This window comes from Artibeus jamaicensis, unplaced genomic scaffold, assembly GCF_021234435.1.
Source record: "Artibeus jamaicensis isolate MK-2021 breed Jamaican fruit bat unplaced genomic scaffold, CSHL_Jam_final contig_1016, whole genome shotgun sequence".
In the NCBI taxonomy this organism is placed as follows: Eukaryota; Metazoa; Chordata; class Mammalia; order Chiroptera; family Phyllostomidae; genus Artibeus; species Artibeus jamaicensis.
This window is the reverse complement of record NW_026521195.1, coordinates 471364-494291: the sequence shown is the minus strand read 5'-3', so window position 1 is coordinate 494291 and position 22928 is coordinate 471364. Positions and strand designations below refer to the sequence as shown.

General features: G+C 48.9%; 1 protein-coding gene across 2 annotated transcripts in view; it reads right to left on the bottom strand.

The window, feature by feature from the left end:
• ABCA13 (ATP binding cassette subfamily A member 13) overlaps positions 1–20407 on the bottom strand; it is a 114322-nt gene extending 93915 nt beyond the window's left edge. For both annotated transcript variants that reach the window (XM_053661418.1, XM_053661420.1), the window contains exons 1-7: positions 20321–20407; positions 14782–14936; positions 12566–12594; positions 10906–11069; positions 5288–10000; positions 3801–3910; positions 1233–1351 (exon numbers count right to left, since the gene is read on the bottom strand). In XM_053661418.1, coding sequence (XP_053517393.1) covers positions 1233–1351; positions 3801–3910; positions 5288–10000; positions 10906–11069; positions 12566–12594; positions 14782–14869 — 5223 coding nt within the window. In that variant the 5' untranslated portion in view covers positions 14870–14936; positions 20321–20407. The remainder of the gene's footprint in view (positions 1–1232; positions 1352–3800; positions 3911–5287; positions 10001–10905; positions 11070–12565; positions 12595–14781; positions 14937–20320) is intronic.
• Between the last annotated feature and the right edge of the window lie 2521 nt (positions 20408–22928).

Here is a 22928-nt window from a genome sequence, read left to right as displayed (position 1 = left end):
ATCGTGTAATAATCCGAGTGATGGGTACAGTCTTCACGCAGTTGTTAAGAAGCCAGAGGACCTCGCCTGTGTTCCTACTGTGAACTTCACTCGGCACTCGAAGCCGTGCACCGGGGCTCTGTGCTGTGCTGCTTTCTGTCTTTACCCACACTCACTAGCTGACAAAGACCTGTACAACCTGGGAATTCGGGTCTCACAGCCCCAGTGCCTGAGAAGACTGAGGACAAAGTGCTGGGCAGCAAAGCCACTCTCTACAGGCCCGGGGCCTCCTGTCCACACAGACCGCGAAGCCACACCAGGCTGAGGACTCGGCCCTCAGCCCCCACACCCACTCCAGCTCATGGCTTCACAGATGAGTGGTGGGACTGCCTCTGCTCTCTCGACTTCCCACGCAAACCCGCCTTTCACTGCACAGACAATTAGGCGGAGTTACCCTAACACAGAAGCAATGCACAATCTTCGGAACTAGATCAGGGAGCAAGGCAGGCCTTCGCCCAGGCCTGGGCAGATGCCGCCACGGCCCCTGTGGCCCGAGCAGGTCAGGCTGCCGCAGGCCCAGCAGTCATTAACCCGGGAGGGGGCCTGCCCCAGATAAACACCCCATCTCAGGTCCGGCTCTACACTGAAGCCCAGCCTGGACTCTGTTGGGCTCTTGTCCAAATTAACACAAAGGCCAGCACCACGTGGCTCTCACTAGCCTACGTGCTCCGGGCACTTGCCATGGGTTCAGGAAGTCAGAGCCCAGGATGGGCTGGTTAACCACAGGCTCTATGGGGACAAGTGTCTTCTTTGTACAAGTTGCCAGTGTCCCTGGTGCGAATGCTGCCACAGTGGCCTCGTTCCAGCTGCACCGTGAGTCCCTGAGCACAGGACTGGGAAGGGCGTGCAGCAGCGTGCAGCACAGCACTGTGCACACACGGCGGGCATGAGCCAGCACAGTGGCAGAGCCCAGCATGAACAGGCTGAAGTGACGAGGGGCTATGAGTCTGGAGTATCAGTCACCTTTTCAGCACCACTCAATCATATGTTTATACAATTTGATTTTAAAGATGTGTCTTCATAACAGCCAGCTTGCAAACTTCCTGAGAACTGTGCAGCCCACTCCCGGGAGTCTGGGCAGTCCACCAGGGCACCTTGGGGTAAACCCAAGAGGGGAGGGTGCCCCTCATTCTGCAGCCCTGACCACCGGCGTCCCCCAGCGCAGCACGGTCAGCAAGTGAGAGACAGCTTACCTGGTAGAGGTCACGCAGCACAGTGGCTGCTTGCAGAGCAGCTGCAACCAGCCGCGGCAGCCAGCCTGGCCTGCGCATCAGGGCGGCGCACAGCAGGTCCTCGGCCACGGACCGGTGCTCTGCCGGAAGAAGCACGCAGACAAGGGGTCAGCAGTGACTTGCTCCTCAACTAGCTGCACTCACAGTGTCATTCATACAGATCCAAAGTGACACAGACTCACAAAGACTCCTTAAATCACCCAAATGAACAATCGGAACTCGAGGGGAAAGCCGTGCCTTTGCGTCCCAAATGTAACCCGCCACCTCGTTTCTCCTGGGCCTCCCTGAATGTGCAAGAGTTCGTTTCCCTCCAGCACATCCCCAAACAGGCCCCCCTTTTGCACCTGGGGCGCCCCCTCACCTGGGCCTGCCCCGGGCAGTCCCGTTTCTGCCCTGGCCCCGAGCAGAGGCAAGAGCTGACACACAGGGTGAGGGAGGGCTCCCACCCAGCCTGCCTCTTGGGTCCCAGGGACAGCGTCCCCTCACTGCCCCATCCCTTTGGCCAGCCCCCTCTGAGGCTCCAAAGCCTTCCTCTCTGAGCCTGGCTCTTCCTAAAGGCAGATGGCTGTTAGGGGGCCAACCACAGCCCCCTACAGACGCCTCCCCGCCGGCTCCCGCCATGTCCTCCTGTCCCCCACAGCCCCTGCACCTCCTGCCCTGCAGCCACCTCCCCTCCACCTGCCTTTCAGAGCCCGCCCAGGGTGCCTGCAACCCAGCTGCATGGACACTACTGCACACGCATGTAGTGGGCCGGGTGGAGAAGGGCTCTGCATACTCCCTGTCCCAGGTCACTGCAAGAGCCCAGTACGTGGCTCCACACCTGCTCAGTGATTGGTAAATATTCTCCCATTGTTCATTATGGAAGATTAACTGTGTTTCATGAGGAACAAAACCTTTCATTTTTTTTCAATCAGAGAGTAAATTTAGGCCTGCTTCCTACAGTACCTCCACGTTTCTCAAAGGCACGTCACAAAACCAACACAACTGGGCACAGTGTAGAGTGCCTGAAACATACCAGAGTCTGCTCGTTAGTCTTGCTCCCGCTCTGACTTTGGAAGCTGAGCTCCTTGTGCAAAAACACAAAGTGCATCTCTAAGGGAACCTCTTAGGGAAACGCCACAGGGGCAGGTGATGCAGCATGTGTTCCCGGGCCGGCGGGCCCTCTGCCCCAGGAAGGCACAGCAGCACGGTCAGGAGCCCCACACCTACAGGGACTGTAAGGCTGGGCCACAGATGTCGTGGTGACGGGGGGAGTGCTGGGCCATTGGGAGACAGGGCCTGCCCCTGACACTGTCCTATAGCCACTGTTCAAGCCGCCGCTCTCGGGATTTCCACCCTCCACATTCTGGCCCTTCCATGTGCCTCTCCTTGCCTCCGAAGACCTGACTACATGTCCTGACCCACCTGCCACTGTCCCTCTGCTTGGCTTTGGGACACATTGGACCCTCTGCTCGGGCGGTCCAGCCCCACCACACTCTGGGCTTGCCCCTCCGCTCCTGCTGGCCCCTCAGACTGCAGCGAAGCCCGAGCACCTCCATCCACTCTCTGGGACACAGTTTGCCCATCTGGGAAACAAGGAGGTCAACACACTGAGCCACTGAGGCCCCCCCTGGGTTTGTGGGTCCTATGCTGCACACCCAGCTCTCCCACAGTCGTCGTGGCCTGGTCCACCCCAAACCCCCCTAGGGAGGTGCCTGAACCCTTCCTGGGCTTGCTGCCACCCCCCCAGTCCACTGAACAAATGGACAGTTTGATAAGGAGAGTGGAGTGACAGGCTGTTTCTCGGTCAGGCTTGAGGATGAATACTTGAGTTTTCTTAAAATGAAATGTAAAGATTCAGAATTAATTTCCTATTACTAATGTAATTTCAAGTAGGCTCTATGAATTTAGCAGCCGCAGCACAGAATGGCAAAATAAAGATAAATCCAGGTGCTAATAAGCATTTCATTCCTTTGAGTGCCATCACACTAGCTGACTGAAGGGTCAAAATGGTCATGCCTTCGGGCTGGGCTCAGATTGTCGGGTGAGGGCGGGTGAGGGAGGGTGTGTGACGGCCCCTGATGCCCCCGGACACCTCCACGTGGGGGCATCCGGCAGGTCTGGGTGCAGTTAGATGCTGGTGCTCTACCTTCACAGTGCTGCCAGTGAGCAACACCTCTGATGGGACACAGACTTTCTCCAAAAACAAAGCCTACATGACAAGTGGGGCTTCATTTGCACCCAAAGGGGTCTGCTGCCTCCTGCCACCCCTCACTCAGGTCTCCTGTTTCTTCGCCCGAAAGAGGAATCGATTCTCAGGTGTGAGGAGGCTTTTGTCCGGGAAGGGAAGTGGGCAGGTCCGAACCAAGCCCAGTCTACCCCTACACTCCTTGTTCACTGGTGAACAGCTCTCCAGAAGCTGGGAAGGGACAACTCAGGACTGTGTGCACATGGAGCCCCCCAGCGTCTCCAACCACAAGCCCAGCTTGGCCGGAGAGGAGACGCAGCGACACTCGGACAGAGTGGGGTGACCCTGAACGAGCAGCCCACCTGCCAGTGTGAGGAGCGCACGCAGAACCAGCATCTTTACTCTCCGCAGAGTCGCCGTGGCTGCTGGGGGCTGCGTGGGTGGCTGGGAGTCCTCACACAGTCCAGCAGCACTGAGGAGGAAAAAAGGGTGAGGTCATCACTGAGCCTCATGGGCAGGGATGTCCTTCCGGCTTCTGCGGGACCACCTACTGCACAAAGCAATGCAGATGTGCATGGGCGTGCGCCTCCAGAGCCCGGGGCCCCTGCCTCACGTCCAAGCACCCCTTCAGCTCCAGGGCACCGTGCACGCATCAGCGCAGAACTGAGCGTAACGATGACGCATGCTGTGGACAAGCGCTGACATCCTTGAGCTGATGGGGATGGTTTCCGCACATTCCCAGGAGCTCCAGGTAGGCTGGAGACTCTGTGGTCACCTGACACCTTTGAGGGTCGGGCGATGGTGCAGGAAACCAGACACAGGGTCGTGCATTGCTCAGGGCAACAGAGTGTGCAGGCCTGTGCTCAGCGGGCAGACAGGTGGCTGGGCCTAAAACCATGCTGGCGAGACTAGTCATTCCTGTACTGTGGTTTAGAGCTGCAGACAGACAAACACCCACGAGCAACCCTTCCCCTGGCCAGGAGAACGACATGGTCGTGTGCAGGGCCATCTATTAATCACCGTCAGGTAGCACACATTCTGGTGAGTTGTGGGGTTTTAACTGCTGCACTTCAGTCGGGCCAGAGTCGCTGTGGGCCCACCACTTCAGTCCCTGCACAGCCACCCAGGGCAGCTTTCCCATCTCACTCAGGACATGTGGTTATGAGTGGGACTGCCTGCAAGTGCCCCTTTCTGACCGCTCTCCTGACTTGGGACTTGCTTAGCCGGCCCCCAAACTCGGGAGGCCAGCCCCTCATCCTGGCCCTACTCCTGCGGTGGGGCCCTGACTGCAACGGGCATCCTACCACCCCCAGGGTTACCTCCAGCCTCCGCTCTAGCCAGCTTCAAAGGGACAAAAAGGAGGTTGGGAAAAAAACAATGCGACTCTTAGCTTTCAATTTTTGGAATTTTATCAATTCCAAATATGAATAAACATCACAGTAGATAAATTGAAAATATTTAAAGCCCTTAGTTATGATTAGTCATACATTAATTTGAATTATGATGGTGATATTCTATACACATAAATATTCAAAAACTAATTTTTGTTTTATATAAAATAGAATTTCATCATTACTTTCATAACCCGAAAATGTTTGAAAGTGTAATAAGTGATTATCTTTGCCAGGGCTGGGTTTCCATATGTTCCCTAGTTCAACAACAATCGTCAGTATGACTCACCTCGACGGCTTCGAGGGTCACTAAGGTTCATAAAGGGTCACTAAGACAAAAGCCACTCCAAGAGCACTCTGAGGCACCGGGCCCTATGCCACGGCTGGTGTGCATGAGCACCCCAGGGAACCGCGGGGCCTGGGCTGCACAGCAGCCACGCACCACACAGGACACTCACCTCACCTCCACAGCGGTGACCCCGCGGAAGCCCCTCAGCAGGAGAGACACTTTGTTCTCAGGGTTTTCCTTTCCCGAAAGGGGGACGAATGCTTCCCGAAGCTGTTCCATGAACTCCACTGTGCTTCCTGGAGGCAGAGTTACCCTCTCACCCTTTCCTGACTTTGTTAGGGTCAAGGTGAGGTTCAAGAGATCCATGATGTGAAGGTCACTGTCACTTAAACTCCAAGTGGCTTCTGGAGAATTCGCAGCTAAGTTACTGACTGAATTAATCAGGAAGCTTTCTAAAAGCAACCGAACAACTGAGACATTAGATGGCTGCTCTTGGCCTACCAGCTGAGTAAGAAGGCCAACATTAAAATTACCTTCTCTAGAAATGTTCCTGAGATAACCCAGAAAGGTAATAATACCTGCAGTCAACAAAGCTGTGTCATCAGGTGAACTCCCATTGGCTGTAACAAGAAATAATGTTTGTATCATTCTGAAGTATTCTTCATTTGCATATTTATGAAGCCAGTTTTTCATGACTGATGGAAAATCCTCAGTTATCTCTAATGCTTGTGATGAATTTGGGTTTTCCAAAAAATGGGCAAGTTGCAAAGTTATATTTAAAAGAGCCACTGAATTAATTGTTTGAATTTCTTTGTTAATTTCAGGGAACAGGCTGCTATTTAACTCACGGTTTAGATCTTTCATGGTTTGTTCAGACTTAAGCCACAGATCTTTAAAATTGTAAGCTGCTTCACGTTTTTTAAGAAAACTTGATAGTGCTTTCAAATTCCTTCCTATAAGGTTTGCATTCAGAAAGGTCATGAATAGAGAGTCTAGAGAGTGAGTATTATTTCCTAGGCTCTGGTCACCAGAAATCAATTTTATCAGCCTTTCCAAATAAAAGGAAATATTTCTAAGAGATGCCTCTGTGCCTTCATTGTTAAGGATCTTGTTTAAAGTAGCTAGTTTATCGAGAATGTTTCCATCTGGTGTAACTTTTGTAAAATTGACATTTTTAAGTGTTTCTATGATTTGTAAAGCAACCTGCTTTATAGGGCCACTAGGACAGAGTCCAGAGATGCTGCCATTGCTCTGATTTCCAGAAGATGGGACAAACAGTAACACCTTTTGCCAAACTCCCTGTACAGTTCTCACATGTCTTAACATGTGAGTTTTGACATGGAAGACTTCAGACAACTCCAGGAGGATGGAGGTCCAGTCCAATAATCCATGAATTGCGCAGGCTATTTTCCCAGTTACTTCTGTCCGTGCGCTTTCATTTGAACACTGTGAAATGTCATCTGGGGGAGAAAGGTGGAGGCTGTCAAGAATACTGGCCACTTTGCTATAGAAGTGGCCATGACAGGCTTCTAACTTTGAATTCTGTTGAAATCCAGAAGTTGTGTGATTCCAGCACCAAACCACAGGAAGGCAAGTTAAAACCTCTGCAAGGATGGTTGGTTTATCTGATACTAGTGCAATGGTGTCCAGAAGAGTTTTTATCACATCAGTGAAGTCTTCCTTGGTGACATTAGAAATGCTTGTGCCATGAAGGACCGTGAAGTTGTAGACGTCCTGGAGAATCTCTGTGATGTTGTGACCCAGGACTCCTCGCAGGAGCCTGGCAGCGTGAGGAAGGGCATAGTACAGGCCCACCACGACATTCACATCCTCTCGAGGAAACAGGCGGGACAGCCTCAGCAGGTGATTGACGTTCCAAGCATGGGAGCTGTCTACCAACTTTTCCATCAAGCCAACGAGCAAGTTGACCCCCAAGTTATCAGTACCTGGTCTACTGATATTCTTTAAAAAATCCATTAGGCTTTCCCCAACTTGTTCAAGTTGGTCTACCAGAAGGTCTATGTCTGTTTTCTTCAGGGCAAGCAGAAGAGAACTTACCTTCTTTAAAACTTTATGACTAACTGGATCTTCTGGAATATTGTGAGGGATGGAGGGCATCAAGGAGTTGAATATATCCCTAATCAACTGAATACCAAGACCCACAGCTTTCATTATTTCATGTGGAATTATTTTGGGCGAATTTTGGAGATCATGTGATAAGTTGAAGGCAAGGTAACTAGCTAAATGAAAAAGTGAATGGCCTAGATGACTTATATCCTTTTCCTTTGGACTGGTAGTAAATATACTTAAAAACATTTCAGCTTTAGAAGAAAGGTTATTTTCCAGAATGCTAGGAAAAATATCTCTCACAAGTTCTTGGATTTCTTTCCCCAGAGCTACTAAATGCAGCCAAATATTTTTAAATTGGCTAGGAATTTCATCTGACATTTCTATGGGTCGTAGAATTAACTCAGTAAAACGTTTCCAGGTGGGTGGAGATGCAAGCTCAAAGTCTCTGGTTAAGTTGCTGATAATCATCCTTACTTGGTTTGTGGAATCATTTAAAAGAGTTAATAACATCTCAAATTTTGGTACCTTTTCTTTTTCAAAGACTGCAGTAAGAATAACATGTAGAAATTCAGTTATGTTTTTAAAGTACATGTTCACACAACTTATATTTGACGTATTCAATGAACAGCCAGGTTCCACTGTATTCAACATCCAAGTAATGAGCATCAATGTCAAGTTAATTTTATTTTCCATGTCTCTGAAACTCCTCAGAACAGCCTGAAGGTGGTCTTGTGAAGCACTGGGGTTAGCTGTCCCATGGAGATGGTTTGTGCTATCCACCCATTTGATGCATCCTTTCAGACTGTTAAGGGTGTCCTCAGAGTAAAAGGAGGAATTTAACAGGGCCAAGATATGCAATGTCCTTTGTGAAGTATTTACATGTAACAAGCCATCTCCCAAAATAAACTCAGTAAGATTTTGGAAAATATCAGCACAGGACAATAAATCTTGGTCATGTGACACATTTCTAAGAAATAATATTGTTTCTCTAAGATCAGTAATGATAATTTCAAGGTGTACTTCATAATCTGTAAGGTTAGTTGAAAGAAAGTGATCTATCAAGTGTACGTGTCTATCTCTAGGTTCCGAGGTGTTGCTTAACTCCATGAAGACACCAAGCAGGGAAGAGAAAAACTCCCTGGTACCACTTGTGTTCAACAGAAATGCCTCCAGCTGACGCAGGACAGTTTCCACAGTGAAGAGGGATCGCTCAACTTGGTCCAGGGGTAGCGACTTGACTCTGACTAGTGCACCACGAAGCGCTGCCCAGGGACGCCTGGGAGTGAGAAACCCATCCCGGTCACCGAAGCCACCCCCCAGAGGTAGATTTTTAAGTAGCTGTAACATGAGTCTCACAGGGTGTTGGGTAGGAAATTGCCCCCAACAGCTTTCAGAAATTTTCACGTCACTTTCCAGTTCATCCAAAAACTGAGAGAGGCCAACATGGAGGGGAGTGAAGACATTTGTGTCCCACTGTAGCACCTGAGCCGTGCTTGCCCAGATCTCAGCCCACATCTGCAGCCATGAGACGAAGCAGTGCAGAGCCTTCACCTCACTGAACACGCCATCATGTGTGGAGAAGTTTGAAAGAACCTGTACCCATGGGAGAGTCAAGGGAGACTCCCCATCTGATGAATGATTCATAGCAGGAGTGCTTTTGTTATCCCGAGCAAAGCATTCGCTACCCAGCAAGGTTTCCGCTGAACCCTCCAAGAGCTGATTCATATACTGAAATAAAGAAACACGAAAATCTTCGTCTTCCATGAACAGCTGCTTGAGGCCTATCAAGGTCGTATGGGTCGCTTCCCACACTGGGCCCTCTGTAGACACCAGGAAGTGGGCTTGAAGCTCCAGAAAGTTAAAAACAGAAAGCAACTGTTGACAGTAAGATAACTCAGAAATCCCTCCAAGAAATTCTGTTGTCTCATATAAAAATGTAAATGCTCTACTGATGTTTTGAAAATTAAATTGTTTTATGATATCCAAAATGGGTTTTGAGGTTTGTGTAAGCGGAGACAGCAAAGACTCTCTACTCTGAATGCCCGGGAATTTATAAATATATTGGTAAAATGAAGAATACATCTGCAAAAGAAAAGTTGTATCTTTGTCCTTAAGGACATTTAGATATAAATGAGTCAATATTTTATCTACTTCTTGTTTTTGGGGTTCAGAAAGGGCTGAGAAGTGGTCAGATGCGTTCCTGACAGCATACACCGTGCCCAGAGCTTCTGAGACTTGTTCTGGCCCCAGAAATCCAAACTCATTAAGACTCCTTAGTATAGTTTCACTTAGATAAACAAAATCCATTTTCACAGCTGATGATTTAGGCCAATCCAAATGGAACAACTGAGAAAAGTTAAAGCTTTTACTCAGAATCCTCTCATTTCCTAGAACGGAAAAATTTAAAAGTGTAGACAAAGTTTCCAACTTAGCTCTGTCTCCTTTTGGAATGCCGTACATCCACGATTCCAGTAGTTTGGGATTAATTTCAAAAAGTATTGTTTCTATAAGTCTAAAAATATAGCTTGATTCCTTTTCGAGAGTTTTTATTTTTTCAATCATCTCTTTGCCAAATTCCCAAAGTTTCTGAGTGTCAGTACCAGATGGCTCTCTTTCTAAACCCTTTAAATGATTTACCCACACATGACTTGTATTTAGAATGGTCTCAGTGGGCCCACTGGGTGAGTTGAAAGAATTGGGCAATAACAATTTTTCCAAAAATTCCACAAATGACAAGAGAAAGTTCATTTGCTCATCTTCAAGTATATGAAACTTCTCCATCTTTAGAAGCTCCTTGGTGGAATTTAAGACCCTATAATGTTAAGAGAACCATATTAGTATCAGAAAAAAATAAAGACAAATTCAACTTACCAAGTTTTCAAGATAATACTCAAGACTTATAGTAAAAGATAAATAAAATATTTTCTAGACAATATGTTTTCCCAACAGGAATTAGTGTGAGCATTTAAAGTGTTTTAGGACTCCCATATTTAGCTTCAGACTTGATTGCTGCACCAAAAACAATGCATTTCATTTTATTCCATGAGTTGGTATGTATGGTTGTTGAAGATATATTTGCTATTTCTGCCGGAAGAACCTTAGGATTCAATTCCTATGAAATTTCAGAACATCTTGGCTGCAGAGGCTGTCCAAATAGCAGGGTGCATCAGGCACCGCCCACGTGGTTGAGGGACGCATTGGGAGCGCCCGTGCTAGAAGGCGATTTCCTGTGCTCTTTGGCCAATGCTGTGCCTCCGGCCGTCAGACACTCACTATGGCAGATGGCGTGCTTTCCCTCTGTGTGTCTGTTTTTAAAATACTCACCTTTAAAGTAAGAGTCCCCCCAGCAGGATCTCCGGGCTCAGACAAGCCCACACTCACTAACAGAAGGCCCCACCAGGGGAAGACTCAGGGCCTGCACATCCACCTTGACGCCCCTGGGCTCTTTGTGTCCAGACTTGAGAAAGATAAAGTGGCGCATCTCTCAGATGTGCATTAGTGCCCCCTCACCCACGGGGACTGGGGCAGCCCCTTCTCCACCCATGGACAGGCCGGTCCACAGGGAAACCTGAGGGTGGACTCAGTGCATGGGGTCCACAGACTCAGTAACACGCAGGCCTCTGTGGAGTGAGTCTGACCCAACCCTCAGATGTTCTGAGATCTCAGAAATGTAGGAAGCCCCCTACACCTATAATTCGTTATTTCTTCCTCTCTTACTTCAGGACTGCCTGGAGAAGTTGCACCCCATCACCGAGGCCGTGGTCAGCGTGGATCATGTTTGCGAACAGTCTGGGCAGCAAAAGTAGAAAATCCCAGATTTGGGGCTGTTGGTGAAGGCTTTCCAATTTCAATATCACCTCCTCTGTCTTATTGAGATCCATCTAACAACAAAAAAAAAACCACAAGAGTTTGCCTCTTTGGTTTTGATCAATTACATGATCCAGGGTGGGAGAGGCAAACGTGTGAAAGAAACTAGAACCCCAGGGAGCACGGACTATGCTGGGTATGTCAGTATTTTGAACCGGTAATATCTAAAACTGATTCAGTGAGGCTGGGTTTTTAAACCCTGTGCAGGCACGAACAGGAAAACAGAGAGGTCTGCTTTTGTAACGCGCTGCCCCGAGCTCTCAGACTGCTGTGGGATCAATCTTAGAGTTAAGATGGAACGCCCGCTGTGCGTAACCTCCACTCCGCTGCAGCCGCGGAGCCCAGCCACGTGCAGGGCAGATCGTCTACGACCGAACGCTTTCTCCACACCCGAAACCCCCGACCCCCGGTCTCACCCCCAGAAAGGCTGTTTTTGTGGCACAACTGATAGAATTCCAGTCTGGGGAACGCCGCATACAAAGTCGCGGCTAAAAGAGTATTTTGCCAACATGACCAGATGTCTTCCCTGGAGGCCGGGGGTGAGACTCAGGGAAAAAGGGAAAGACGCTCCTCCTGTGGAACGCAGAGCGCATTCTCCCAGGCCACGCTGTCTCTGCGGCCGGGTTTGGGCCTCACCGGGCGTTCAAGGGAACACCACCAAATGCCCCCGCGTCATCCCATGTGCCACGGGGACAAAATGTCCGCTGCTGACCATTCACTGAAACCGGGCCCTGAGGGCCTTTCCTGCAGTGTTTCCGTGTCTTTCCGGAGTCACAGTCCCCTCCCGGCTCTGGGACGCCCCCAGCCCAGCCCACGGGCGGCGCAGGCGCAGGAGCCGCAAACACGCTTCACTGCTGGGACTGCCCTGCTGAGCCAAAGGGGCTCCGCAGCCAGGCCGACACGCGGACCTCGCGGTCCCCAGGGACCCATTTCCAAACAGCGGGGTGCCTGGAATTGTGGGCCGGCCGGAAAAAAAAAACCCGAAGCGCACAAGGAGTGTGTGCCTTCAACCAATAAGATCCCGCCGGGGCGGGAACTTCCTTCCGAGTTCGGCGGGAACTTCCTTCCGAGTTCCTGCTTTAGTCCCCCTCCCGCTCCTTTCCCGGTTTGTTAAAGGACTCAGAGCCAGTGCATTCCAGTCAGAATGAACGGATATGGACGACCCCTTATTATCTCCACGCTTTCAATGTGCAGGACCCTTCTCTGAGCCCATCTGAGGTTCCGCCTGGGGCGCCGCAGAGACCCGTCTGGGGCTGCCCGGGGGCCGCGCTGGAGCTGTGCCCTGGGCGAGGCAGAGGGATGGCCAGACGCAGGACGCTGCGCCAGCCTCACATCCGTGAGGTCAAGGCCATGCCCCCGTCTCCCAGAACCTCCTGCCCCCAGACCGGATCCTCTTTCAGCGTATGTGCTTGGGGACTGCTTCCCCGGAACAGAGGAGACTGAAACCAGTGTTTCAACGCGACCGTCATGTCTCCGAAGGCCGGTTTCAAACTTGTGTCACGGTACTTACTGTTAAAAAACTGAAACCGCGAGGAGAACCTGCAATGAAGAAGATGTCGGACATATTAGTTCCCTCAGCCATCGGGACGCATTTGCTGAGCGCCTATTTTAGTTCCCAAATCAAACGTCCGGACCCTGAACCTGAGCCCAGAACAGGATTACACCCTACTTTCAAGTTCCAGAACACACTGATGTTAAGTGAATTCCTGGAAAATAACTGATAAACCACATTTCAATAGTTTGCAGAAAACGTACAATGTTATCAATCTCTAATTCCACGAGCATCATGAGCATTTAGGTTGGGACAAAGAAGGCGAAGGGAAAAGAAAGAAAAGGAAACAAATAAGGTTGAAGAAAAAAAGTGAAACAGATTTTTCAGACCCCGTGGGTATCTACAGAGAATTGAAAAGTTGGCTAGTGTAGAAAACCACACTTTGTTTTGAGCAGAGGAAGTTTCCTTTTACACAGATATGGGAAATGACTCAGACAGTAGGAAACTGAAAATCAACTGAAGATCAATTTCCTCTAAAAAAAAATTAGTTTTCCTTTAATGGAATGTTGAAATCTTACTTGAAAAACAAATTTGATAAAAATAGAATTGTTAGGTAGCAGTTAGGAGTGAGGGGCCAGAGAGGAAATAAAGGCAGGCCCCTCACCATTCCAGTCTAACAAAGAACATAACACAGGAGGTTAGAACCAAAAGGGACACCTGCCTCATCAGTTAAGTCAGTAGTGCCCAGCTCGTTCTCACATGATTGCTGGGTGTCCTGGGCATCACAAGGAGGAGGGATGAGTCCTGGAGACTGTGCTGAGAACAGGGGCTTCTGTAACCATCTCACTAAGACAAAGAGCCTTTACTAGCTGAGAAAGAAAGCCTTCCTAGCTGCACATTATTCCTACGGTTTAGAAGGGGGGAAAGAAGAGGAACCTAGAAGCCGACTAAGGTATATAACCCCTGAACCCCAGTAGTCAGCATACTTAGATTAGCTAAGTACCCACTTGTAGCCTTGGCCCAAGTTTACAGAACAAACTTACTGATAAGCTTACTAACAACTTTATTTCCTCTATATGTGGGCCATTTGGACTAGCCCGATGGCTGCTGGCAGCTTTGTGCTAGTGTGTGTATCAAAATTAAACTTGCCATCTCATTGCCACTATCAATGTTTGTCTCTTGCTTGTAGTATTTTCTTGTGAGTGAGACAAGAACTGGGAGGGGTTGGGGCAGGTGGCAGGGGGATCTCCTGACTCAGGTCTCTCTCTCCCCGTCTGTTACAGAATGATCCCACAACAGCGCCTAATATAAGAGCTCCATCATTTGGTCTTTGAAGCTATCCTGGTTTCTTGGTAAGGCCTTTGGTCCATTGTGAAATCTGTCCCACCTTGCTCCATCCTGCACAAAGGTATTGGTTCCTCTCTTAGGAATAATATATAATATCACCTTCATTCTGCTGCCAAACTTCTTATTCTACTTCCTCATATTACTCCATAAAGAGAAAAAATTTATATAAAAAGAAGAATTGGAAGTGAATACTTAGGGATACAAGATTTAGTAAATGAAAACAAACTTAATACTAACAAAGTTATTTGTTGTTTACATGAAATTCAAATTTATTTGAATGTCCTGCATTTTATTTGGCAACTCTGGATGGGGTTGTGTTTAAAAAGGGAGGGGCAGGATCACTGTGACCCCAACATACTGATGAAGCTTGTAGGCAATAACTGAGCTATGTAAAGATAAGCAATTACCCGCTCCCCACCCTTGAGGTCCAAACGTCCAAGACCAGAATTAAAGTGTTACCAACATAGAAAGACCTACCAGAAGGAGGAATCGAGTGATCAAGGTAGTGTGTGTGCGTGTATGTGTGTGTGCGCGCGCGTGCGCAAGGTGGGGTCAGATCTAAAAATAGAGGAAGAGGGAGTGAGAAAGGAAGCTCACAACCAAAGAAGGAGAAGGGAGAATGGAGAGAAGGGACCTGTGGAGCGAAGGCGAGGCTGGGCTGCAGCCTCCCCGAAGGTTGAGCCCAAGGTGCCGTCCCAGGGGAAGTGGTAGAAACCTAGCTTCACCCTCCACAAGTGTCTCTGGGCATTGGGCTCCTACATGGTGGGTGTGGTGAGGGGCCATTTCGCAGACAGGACTTCAAGGGCACTGTGGGTGCCCACAGCCTCGAGGGCCCAGCCCGAGCCTGAGTCCTGGTCTGGCATTGACAGTGGGAGAGAGGTACTTGCCTGGAGTCTTGGATCCTTCCACCCAAAGCTTTTTTAAGTTGGTGGCCTTGTCCATCACTTCACAAATTTCAGTGGCCAGGTCCTGCATGTCTTGTAAGAAGGCCAGGTCATCGATCGCCTTGTGATGGTCGGCTGAGTCTTGGAATGCGGAATAACTTAAAGCAAAGAGAATAGATGCTGCCAGGAGAACTCTTTACAGGAACGAGTGTCTGCAGCATTTTAAAGATTCTTGACACCAAATAGCAATTCATTTTCAACTAAACTTGCCCCCACCAACCTCCCTCAGGAGCCCGTTTTACTGGACTGTCATCCAGAATGGAAGCCATCCTTTCAATCCTTGGCCTATTTAAGCTGAGAGTCGCTCTCCATCCCTTTATTGCCATCTGTGAAGTTTAAGCACTTGACAGGCTCCTTAGTCATGCCATGCTTTCTCACTCCTCTCTCACACAAGACACAGCCCACCCTGCACAAGGTGCTGGGAATAAGCACCCCGGTGACCAGAGCAGGTGCTGCTCACTGTCCCTGCCTGTGGAGGAGGCAGGAGATGAGGACACATATGTGGCTCACAAGTGTGGGCCGAAGTAGACATCAGGAGGAAATCTGTGAGACTCGCTGAGATAGGACATGAGTGGAAAAGTCTGCTGCTGTTGGGTGGGAATCTGAGAACACAAACCAGCTGGCCAGTGGGAAGAGGCAGGTGGTGGGCCGATCATTGGGAGACAGGCTCAATGCCCAGAGGTGGAGCAGCTGAGGACAGAGGGGTGTGAGGAGTGCCCACCGGACATAGCCCCAGTCGTGGGGAACACTGCCCAGAGGTGGGGAGCTGGGGTGGGCCCCACCAGGGCCACCTGGTCTAGCTGCAGGGGGGAAGCTGACTCAGAAGAACAGGGTAACCAGTTATGGGGCCAGGCCTGCCCTGAAAGGGGACAGAGAGGACCTGTAACAACCTGGACATAGGGGTGTGAACCAGGTCTTTGATTGCTGCATCCCTGAGGCATGCTGACTGCTGGGCCTGGGGGAGCCTGGGGGAACCTCCCAGGGCCAGTCTCCTTCTAAGCCTGGCCCCACGGGGCTTCTGACAGAGGACCCTCGACCAACCTCAAGGTGTGGGGAAAATGCAGCCTGTGTGATTCTGATTGGAAAATGGTGATACAGGCACTAGGATAAGGGGAAATTACTTTTCTTACTAGTAAACAAGAGAAAATGTTCTCACAGCCTTTGAAATCAGTGGCCCACCCGGTCTACACCCAATCTCAAATGCGGTGGGGATTCATGTTTAATCAGTAAGAAGCAGTGGATCCAAAATAAACTAGAAAGTCCTTTCGGAAGATGCTGCGAGCTTATTAAAGTAAGTAGGTGTTCAATTACATTTACTATAACCAGGAAGAAAAAGGGGGAAATGAGGGAAATTTTTCTTGATTAGAAGGTTATAAAACCTATTGGATTTTTTTCCTTTATTTCACAAATTAGAGAACACTGAGAAAATGAAGCACCAGCTGTCAGCAGGGGAACCCACCACGAGACAACGACAAAGCCTGCACCACCCCTCCCACGAACGTTAATGTTCACCATCTATAATGAAGCCAGCGCAGGCTCAACAAACATTGCTGATGAGTAAAATCAATTCAGTGGCTCTCAGAGCACAGTCCACTTAAAGATGCAAAGATGAGGCCCAGAGAATCAAAGAGAATTTCCTAAAACCAACGAGACAAACACGGCACAGCCAGGTCCAGGCCAAGCCAGCCAAGCACTGGGCCTGTCCCCTGCCCCACACTGCACCCAAATCTCACCTCTGAAAGCATGTGGCCTTCACCTTGATGGGTGAGAATTCCAAAAGCACAACACAGAGTCAGTCATTGCCCTTGTCGTGAGCTCATACTGAAAAATGAGAGTAATCATTTTGTAAAGGACCCCTCGAAGGGATGAATCAAGATGCACGTTCTCCTGGCTCTGTCTCCCATGGGGCTCTGGGGTGGGGAGCACAGAATTATCGGGTGACAGGCCTGAGGCCACTCACAGTGACATTCCCTGTGAAAGGAATTGGTGGTATGTCCTTATTCTCTGTCATTTCCAAAGTGCCTTAATGTGTTCCTCAGACAGGATTGAGAACTAAACTAAAATGAAGATGTTTAGAGCCGAAAACTATGCAGAAAACCCTGGATTAAATACTGAAGAGAGAGAGCGACGGAGACCAGGCCCGCGGAGCCCCAGGGAGTCCCCAGCGCCGGAGCAGGGTTTGGGCAGGGAGCAACTTCCTCCTCCCCAGTCCGGCTCTTTCTCTGGTCTTTTATGAGTAATGAGAGGAGTTACAAAGAAAAGGCCGAACAAAGAAGATTAGAATGGATGGGAACAAGAAAAGGCCACTTGGCAGGTGACTGAACTTCTCTCTCAGCCCTCAAACTAGTAATGAAGCCACTTTCTCACAGGGCAGGGACCCAAACAAAGAAGAGCACCTGACACTGGAAACAACAGTAAGAAAATGCGTCCAGGCAAGAAAGGAGGAAGATAAGCTGAATCTTCAGATGACATAATCGTGTGTGTAAAAGGTCCTAAAGGATACAATAGAAAGCTACTAGAACTGATCATCCACACTTAAAAAAATTTTAAACAATACCAGAAAACATGAACTTAGAAACAGATCAGTACAAAAAAACATTCTGAGAGAATTAAAAAATACAAACAGTTAAGTGGAGAACTATATCATGGTCATTAAAATACTCAATGTTGTTAAAATAGCAATTCTTTCCCAGCTTAATCTACAAGCTAATTGTAATCCCCTGGGACAACTGGACAACCACATTCAAAAGAAGGGACCCTTTCCTCACACCATACACAAAATTTAGCTCAAAGGGATCACAGACCAAATGTAGGATCTAAAATGATAAAGTTCTTAGAAGAAAACATAGGAGGAAATCTTCACAGTCATGAATTAGGCAAAGCCTTTTTAATATGACAGCTAAAACATAAGCAACAAAAGAAAAAATAAGTGAGACTTCATCAAAATTAAAAACTGTGCGTCAGCGGATACAACCCAAAAGACAGAAATACAACCCAAAAGAAAGACAACCCAAAAATGGGGGGTGGGAAAGTACAAATCATATTTTTGAACAAAACTGGTATTAACATAAAACAAATTATGTTGGCGAGAAATGTACAGGAAAAAAACAACACAACACACCCAATGTCCCACGTCCTGATAACGCACAGACAGAGGCAGCTTGGCTGGGCCCCAGGGAGGGGCCGGCCCCGCGGAGCTGAGTGCCGGCAGAGGGCACGTCTGGGCACCCTGTGGCGTGTCACTCACGCATGCAGATCCCTCCTGATGCTGCCTCAAATGTCATCCTCCTTGATGTCAGAAAAGCCTTATAACAAACAAGGATCAAATTCTTAGCTGCTTTGGATGCAGAAAGAGGATTCTGCTACTTATAGAGAAGCTGGGCTCTGGAATAGGGAAAATTATAGACTGAGAAATAATGGAAGGAGACGTAGAATGCAGTCACCGTAGCCAAGCTGCCAAATCACTACGCTCGAGTGGGCTGAGGCAGGAGAAAACAACCCTGTCCCAGGAACTTGACCATCAGAACACCGCAGTCCTAGATCAACACCTGGGTATCTGCCAAACTCCCAATAACCCTCTGGCCACCCCTTGGAGGGCTAGGAAAAGAATGTTTGTGGGTCCAGACCACTTGACATCATTATCCAGACCCCCAGTCATCCAGGTGCTCTCTCAGACCAGCCTGGAGGCGAAGAACGCAGAACTGATGCGTCTGGAGAACGGGCTCCTTACTGACAGCAGCCTTACACCTTCTCTCTTGTTCAGAGCTCTCTGGGCACTGCCTCACTGTGTTCTGGATTTGCAAGCCCTGAGACCCTTGAATGAATTTTTATCATTTCTTTCTAGCCTGACTCTTCCTGAGCTTGTTCAACACAGATTGTAGAATTTGGAAGACACTCTAAATAGAGTCTAAAGTTAAAAGCAAACCAAGAAACCAAGAGGTGAGGCAGCCACAGGCCTTGAGCAAATGAGATGAGGAAGCAGGAGCTGACATGGCAAGGAGGTGAAGACCCAGACGCACTCAGGGCCTGAGGGCACTCGAGAATAAAATAAAAGTATGGTGATAGCAAAGTGGTAATCATATGGAATAACTGGGAATGGTTATAAAGAGAACATTTGGAGGGGATGGGAGTGAAAATGACTCAGCCAAGGCTGGAGGGAAAGCAGCAGCCTTGAGAACAAGGGAAGTTCCGTGTGGGGGCCTGCGGTCTCCTTCAGGTCACCGACAGTGCGCAGTCCTGTCCATAATCATAAAGCAGTCCTCGGTGTGCACGTATGCTGTTAGCTTCACCTTGAATGAGATAGGACTGCTCCCTGATGCCATGTGAGACCACCCGTCTAACCTGCGGTCAGTGACAGTCTGCACTATAGCTCGGAAACCCTCTTGTGAGAGCTAACAGCAAGATCTGTAACCACACCAGGAAGGGGGAGTGGGTTTCCAGAATCGTAACCTCGGTCCAGTGAAATCTGGGATCTCTGCCCAAAGTGAAGTTTCCCTGGGGCAATTATAGAGGGCATGGAAATCCACAGGCTCGATCAACCATGCTAATGCTTCAACGGACTTGAAATGGAAACTGGCTTTCAGACATTTGTAAACCAAGACAAAGGAATCAGAAGGGGGTGTTTATTTGTGGCAATGAGGATCACCCGAATGTGAACCCAGGAAGACAGGCTTGGTCATGTGGCCAGGTCTGAAGCCAGAGGTGAGCCTGACCATTTGAGGTTCCTTCCTGGTACCCTTTCTCACTGTCCCTCTTCCTCACTCCTCCAGATTTCTGTGTCTCCTCCTACATTACTCATGCCTCGGCCTCAGCCTCGGGCACTGCCAGGCGAAAGCTATTTCATCCTCATCTGGTCAAAGCTTCTGCAGGGCCCCAAGCTGTGAAACAGACCAGGGCTCTCAGCATGTGGGGCGAAGCACCACCACTAGGTTCATGTCACACTCTCTGCGTTTCAGCAAATTGAAGCAAGGATGTTGAAGTGGAGGAACACAGATTAAAAGGGACAGTTACTTCCCGATGTGGAAAAATATGCTATTTTCATTACAGCCAGAGTAATAAGAATTTGCAATTGTTACCGCCCTTCAGCACGTCCTCTGCAGCAGGCCAGGTGCTGTAAGTGTTGCATGTAACACTCACAACACCGGAAGCAAGGACATGAGAAACTGAGATTCAGAGAGGTTAAACAATGTGCCCGTTTTCACGGACCTAAAGGTGACGGAGCCTGTAGCGTTTGGGTGCAAGGCCCAGCTTTTCCCACTGGAGCAGCACAAGGAAGGGAGACAAGAAGGGCCTAAAATGGAAACACTGATCTGCCTCAAGCCCCTGTAATATTCTCAGAGAGTTTTGTGTGCTTTCTTTTTCCCTGTCACTCTACGTTCTGCACTTTTCATGACCTCTGACCTGCTCCAAATTACTGAGGCCTTCCTAAAAGCTTCGTGCCCCAGCCTCCTGTGACTTCCGAAACGGATGCTGTGTTTCTCACCGGAAATGGTGCCCTGTGGACTCTGCGTAGCTTCGGTTCCTGCAGTTCGCCCCCGTGTTGCAAAGAAGGCCTCGGACAAAGGGGAAGACGCCCCGGCTGGGCAGATCCCGGGGCTGCAAATAACCTGGGCGTGGACACAGGGGGGAAATGAGTCCAGACAACTGGAGGCAGCAGCGGAATTCCCACCGGGTTGGAACAAGAGCAGTAGTACATCATGTCATGCTGTTGTGTAATTAGTCCTGCTCTCCACATGAAGGTGATCTGAACACAGACCAAAAAAGAAAAGAACAGAAAAGAAAGGGAAAGAAAAGCAAGAAAAGAAAGCAGCCTTTCCCTACATCTGACACTTCACCCAGGCTCTGTGAGGTCACAGCCGTGCGACCAGAGTGACCATGACCCCAGACACAGTCCTCTCGTGTACAAACCAGGGGCAGGAAGGAAAACAATATACACTTCTTCTCATCTCATATAATGTAGGGGTTTTGATTGTGGGCCAGATTTTGAAGTCTAATATATTTTGGATTCTTCAATGTTTAAGGGTGGTTGCCAAAGGTCATATAAAATGAAGAAGTTTAGAAAAACTGGGCTGGACCCTGGGTTTTCAGGTCAAATGTCAACGAGCCACTTCCTTTAGTAAAGTGATGCTCAGATCCCTCCCTTTTCACGCACACCCTGGCCCTGCATCCCACCCCCTACCTTTCACACCTCTCCCCCATATCAGCCAGGACACTGACATAGCGATAGCCATAGGTGACATGGAAGTTATTCCTCCACCACCTTGGAGCTTAGGGTGAAGTGTCTGAAGTTAGTCCCCTGCACCCCACCAGTCTAGCTGCGGCTGGGAGGTGAGCTTACCCTGTGGGACTTAGAGACTGGCTGTGCTCAGAATTGGCATAATTGTTAAAAATAAGTGAATCAGCTTTTCAGCTAAAGGGGCAAACAGAGTGCCACAATACACCATCGTTATTATCCTCCTCACTGTCATCATCTCCATCACTGTCATCATCACTGTCATCATCACCATCATCTCCACCACCATCATCACGATCATCATCATCTTCAACACCATTACCACCATCATCACCTCCATCACCATCATCACCATCTTCACCATGATCACCATCAGTATTGTGTTGGTAAGCTGAAATGCACCTTCCCTTTTTTGCCTCTCTCTATTCTTCTATGTTTGTAATGGCATAGATAGCCGTGTCCACAGTAAGGCAGCTCAGTGAGAAAAATACTTCTATCTGCTACATCGAACAAACACGTGACCATTACCCCGAAGAGGAAAAAATGTTAATTGGTGCTTCCTAGCATGTACCCCAGAACTACAGCTATGGTGATACTTTAGTGAAACCCAACCCACGCATTCCACTCAGAACTCAGAGTTTCTAAAGGCAGAAGAAAGGGTGCCCACATTTTCTCTGGAGACCTGCAACAGGAGTGAAACTTACAGTTGTCTCTGTGTCGGGGGGGCTCTTGGAAACGCAGCACTGTCAGAATCGTGAACAGGATGCACGGCCAGAAGAATTCAGCGAGGCAAAGGACCTGGGGACATTGTCAGAAAATAAAATCAGTGCTTGAATAACTTGCAGAGCATTAGGGTACCTCCATCTCCTGAATGTGGCACGCAGGCCAGGCTGAGCCTCCTCTGAGAGAGGCCCTTGTCACCCCTACCATGGCTCTCTGCCCGCAGAGAAGGTCACTTGTCTTCACATCCAGCTCCCGGACTGTGTCACTCCTTGTCCTTCCCCTCCAGACCTGGCTTTTGCCCCCTGCTTTTTGTTCCACCTCTTCACTTACTGTGGACTTTATGACATTAAACATTAAATACATAATGATTCCATTCCAACAAATTAACTCTTTTATTTTTCTAATCTCTTAAACATTCCTGACTTTTCCACCCAAACGGCCATTTTGCCCAACCTGGTGGGTAACGCAGTCACTTTCTGGATATTTCTCATATTGCCACATGAGGTTCATAGCTGGCCTCCTACCAAATGCACAACACTGTTACCAGACAGACTTCCCATTTCACTCTGCTCCGCCAGCGAGTATTTCACATGCAGATAGTGTTTCTACTGAATTTGCTTGAGATGGAAACAAGCCCCAAAAACTCGGATTGTTGGAGTCAAACCTCTTGACACAAACCACAAAAGCGCAACCCATAAAGATCATAATCGTTTGCATAATTATGAATTTTTGAAGTCAAAAGAATGGGAACTGCCATTGATACATGGAATGTAATTATCGAGGAGAGAGAGACCATCATTAGGAACAACCCAGTGAAAACCTCATTCGGGGAAGATCCTGTCATCCTGTGCCCCGCGTCTGTGTCCCCGCATCTGTGTCCCACGTTTTTAGAGCAGAGAACCTGCTTCTGCAGATTGCTGCCCCTGTCACTTTATAAACATGAAGAGCATTCATCAAGGCACAAACTAAGACCTAAAGGGCTGCAGGCACAACGTTAAGCCTGCACCGTCCAGCAAGAGTCTTACTCTACCCCGCTCTGGGCTACAGCGCTCTGGAGTCTAGCTGCTGTAGCCCCTTCGCTCTTGACCTGCCACATCCCCCTGTCCCAGCACTAGGTGGGAAAAGCCCAGCAAAC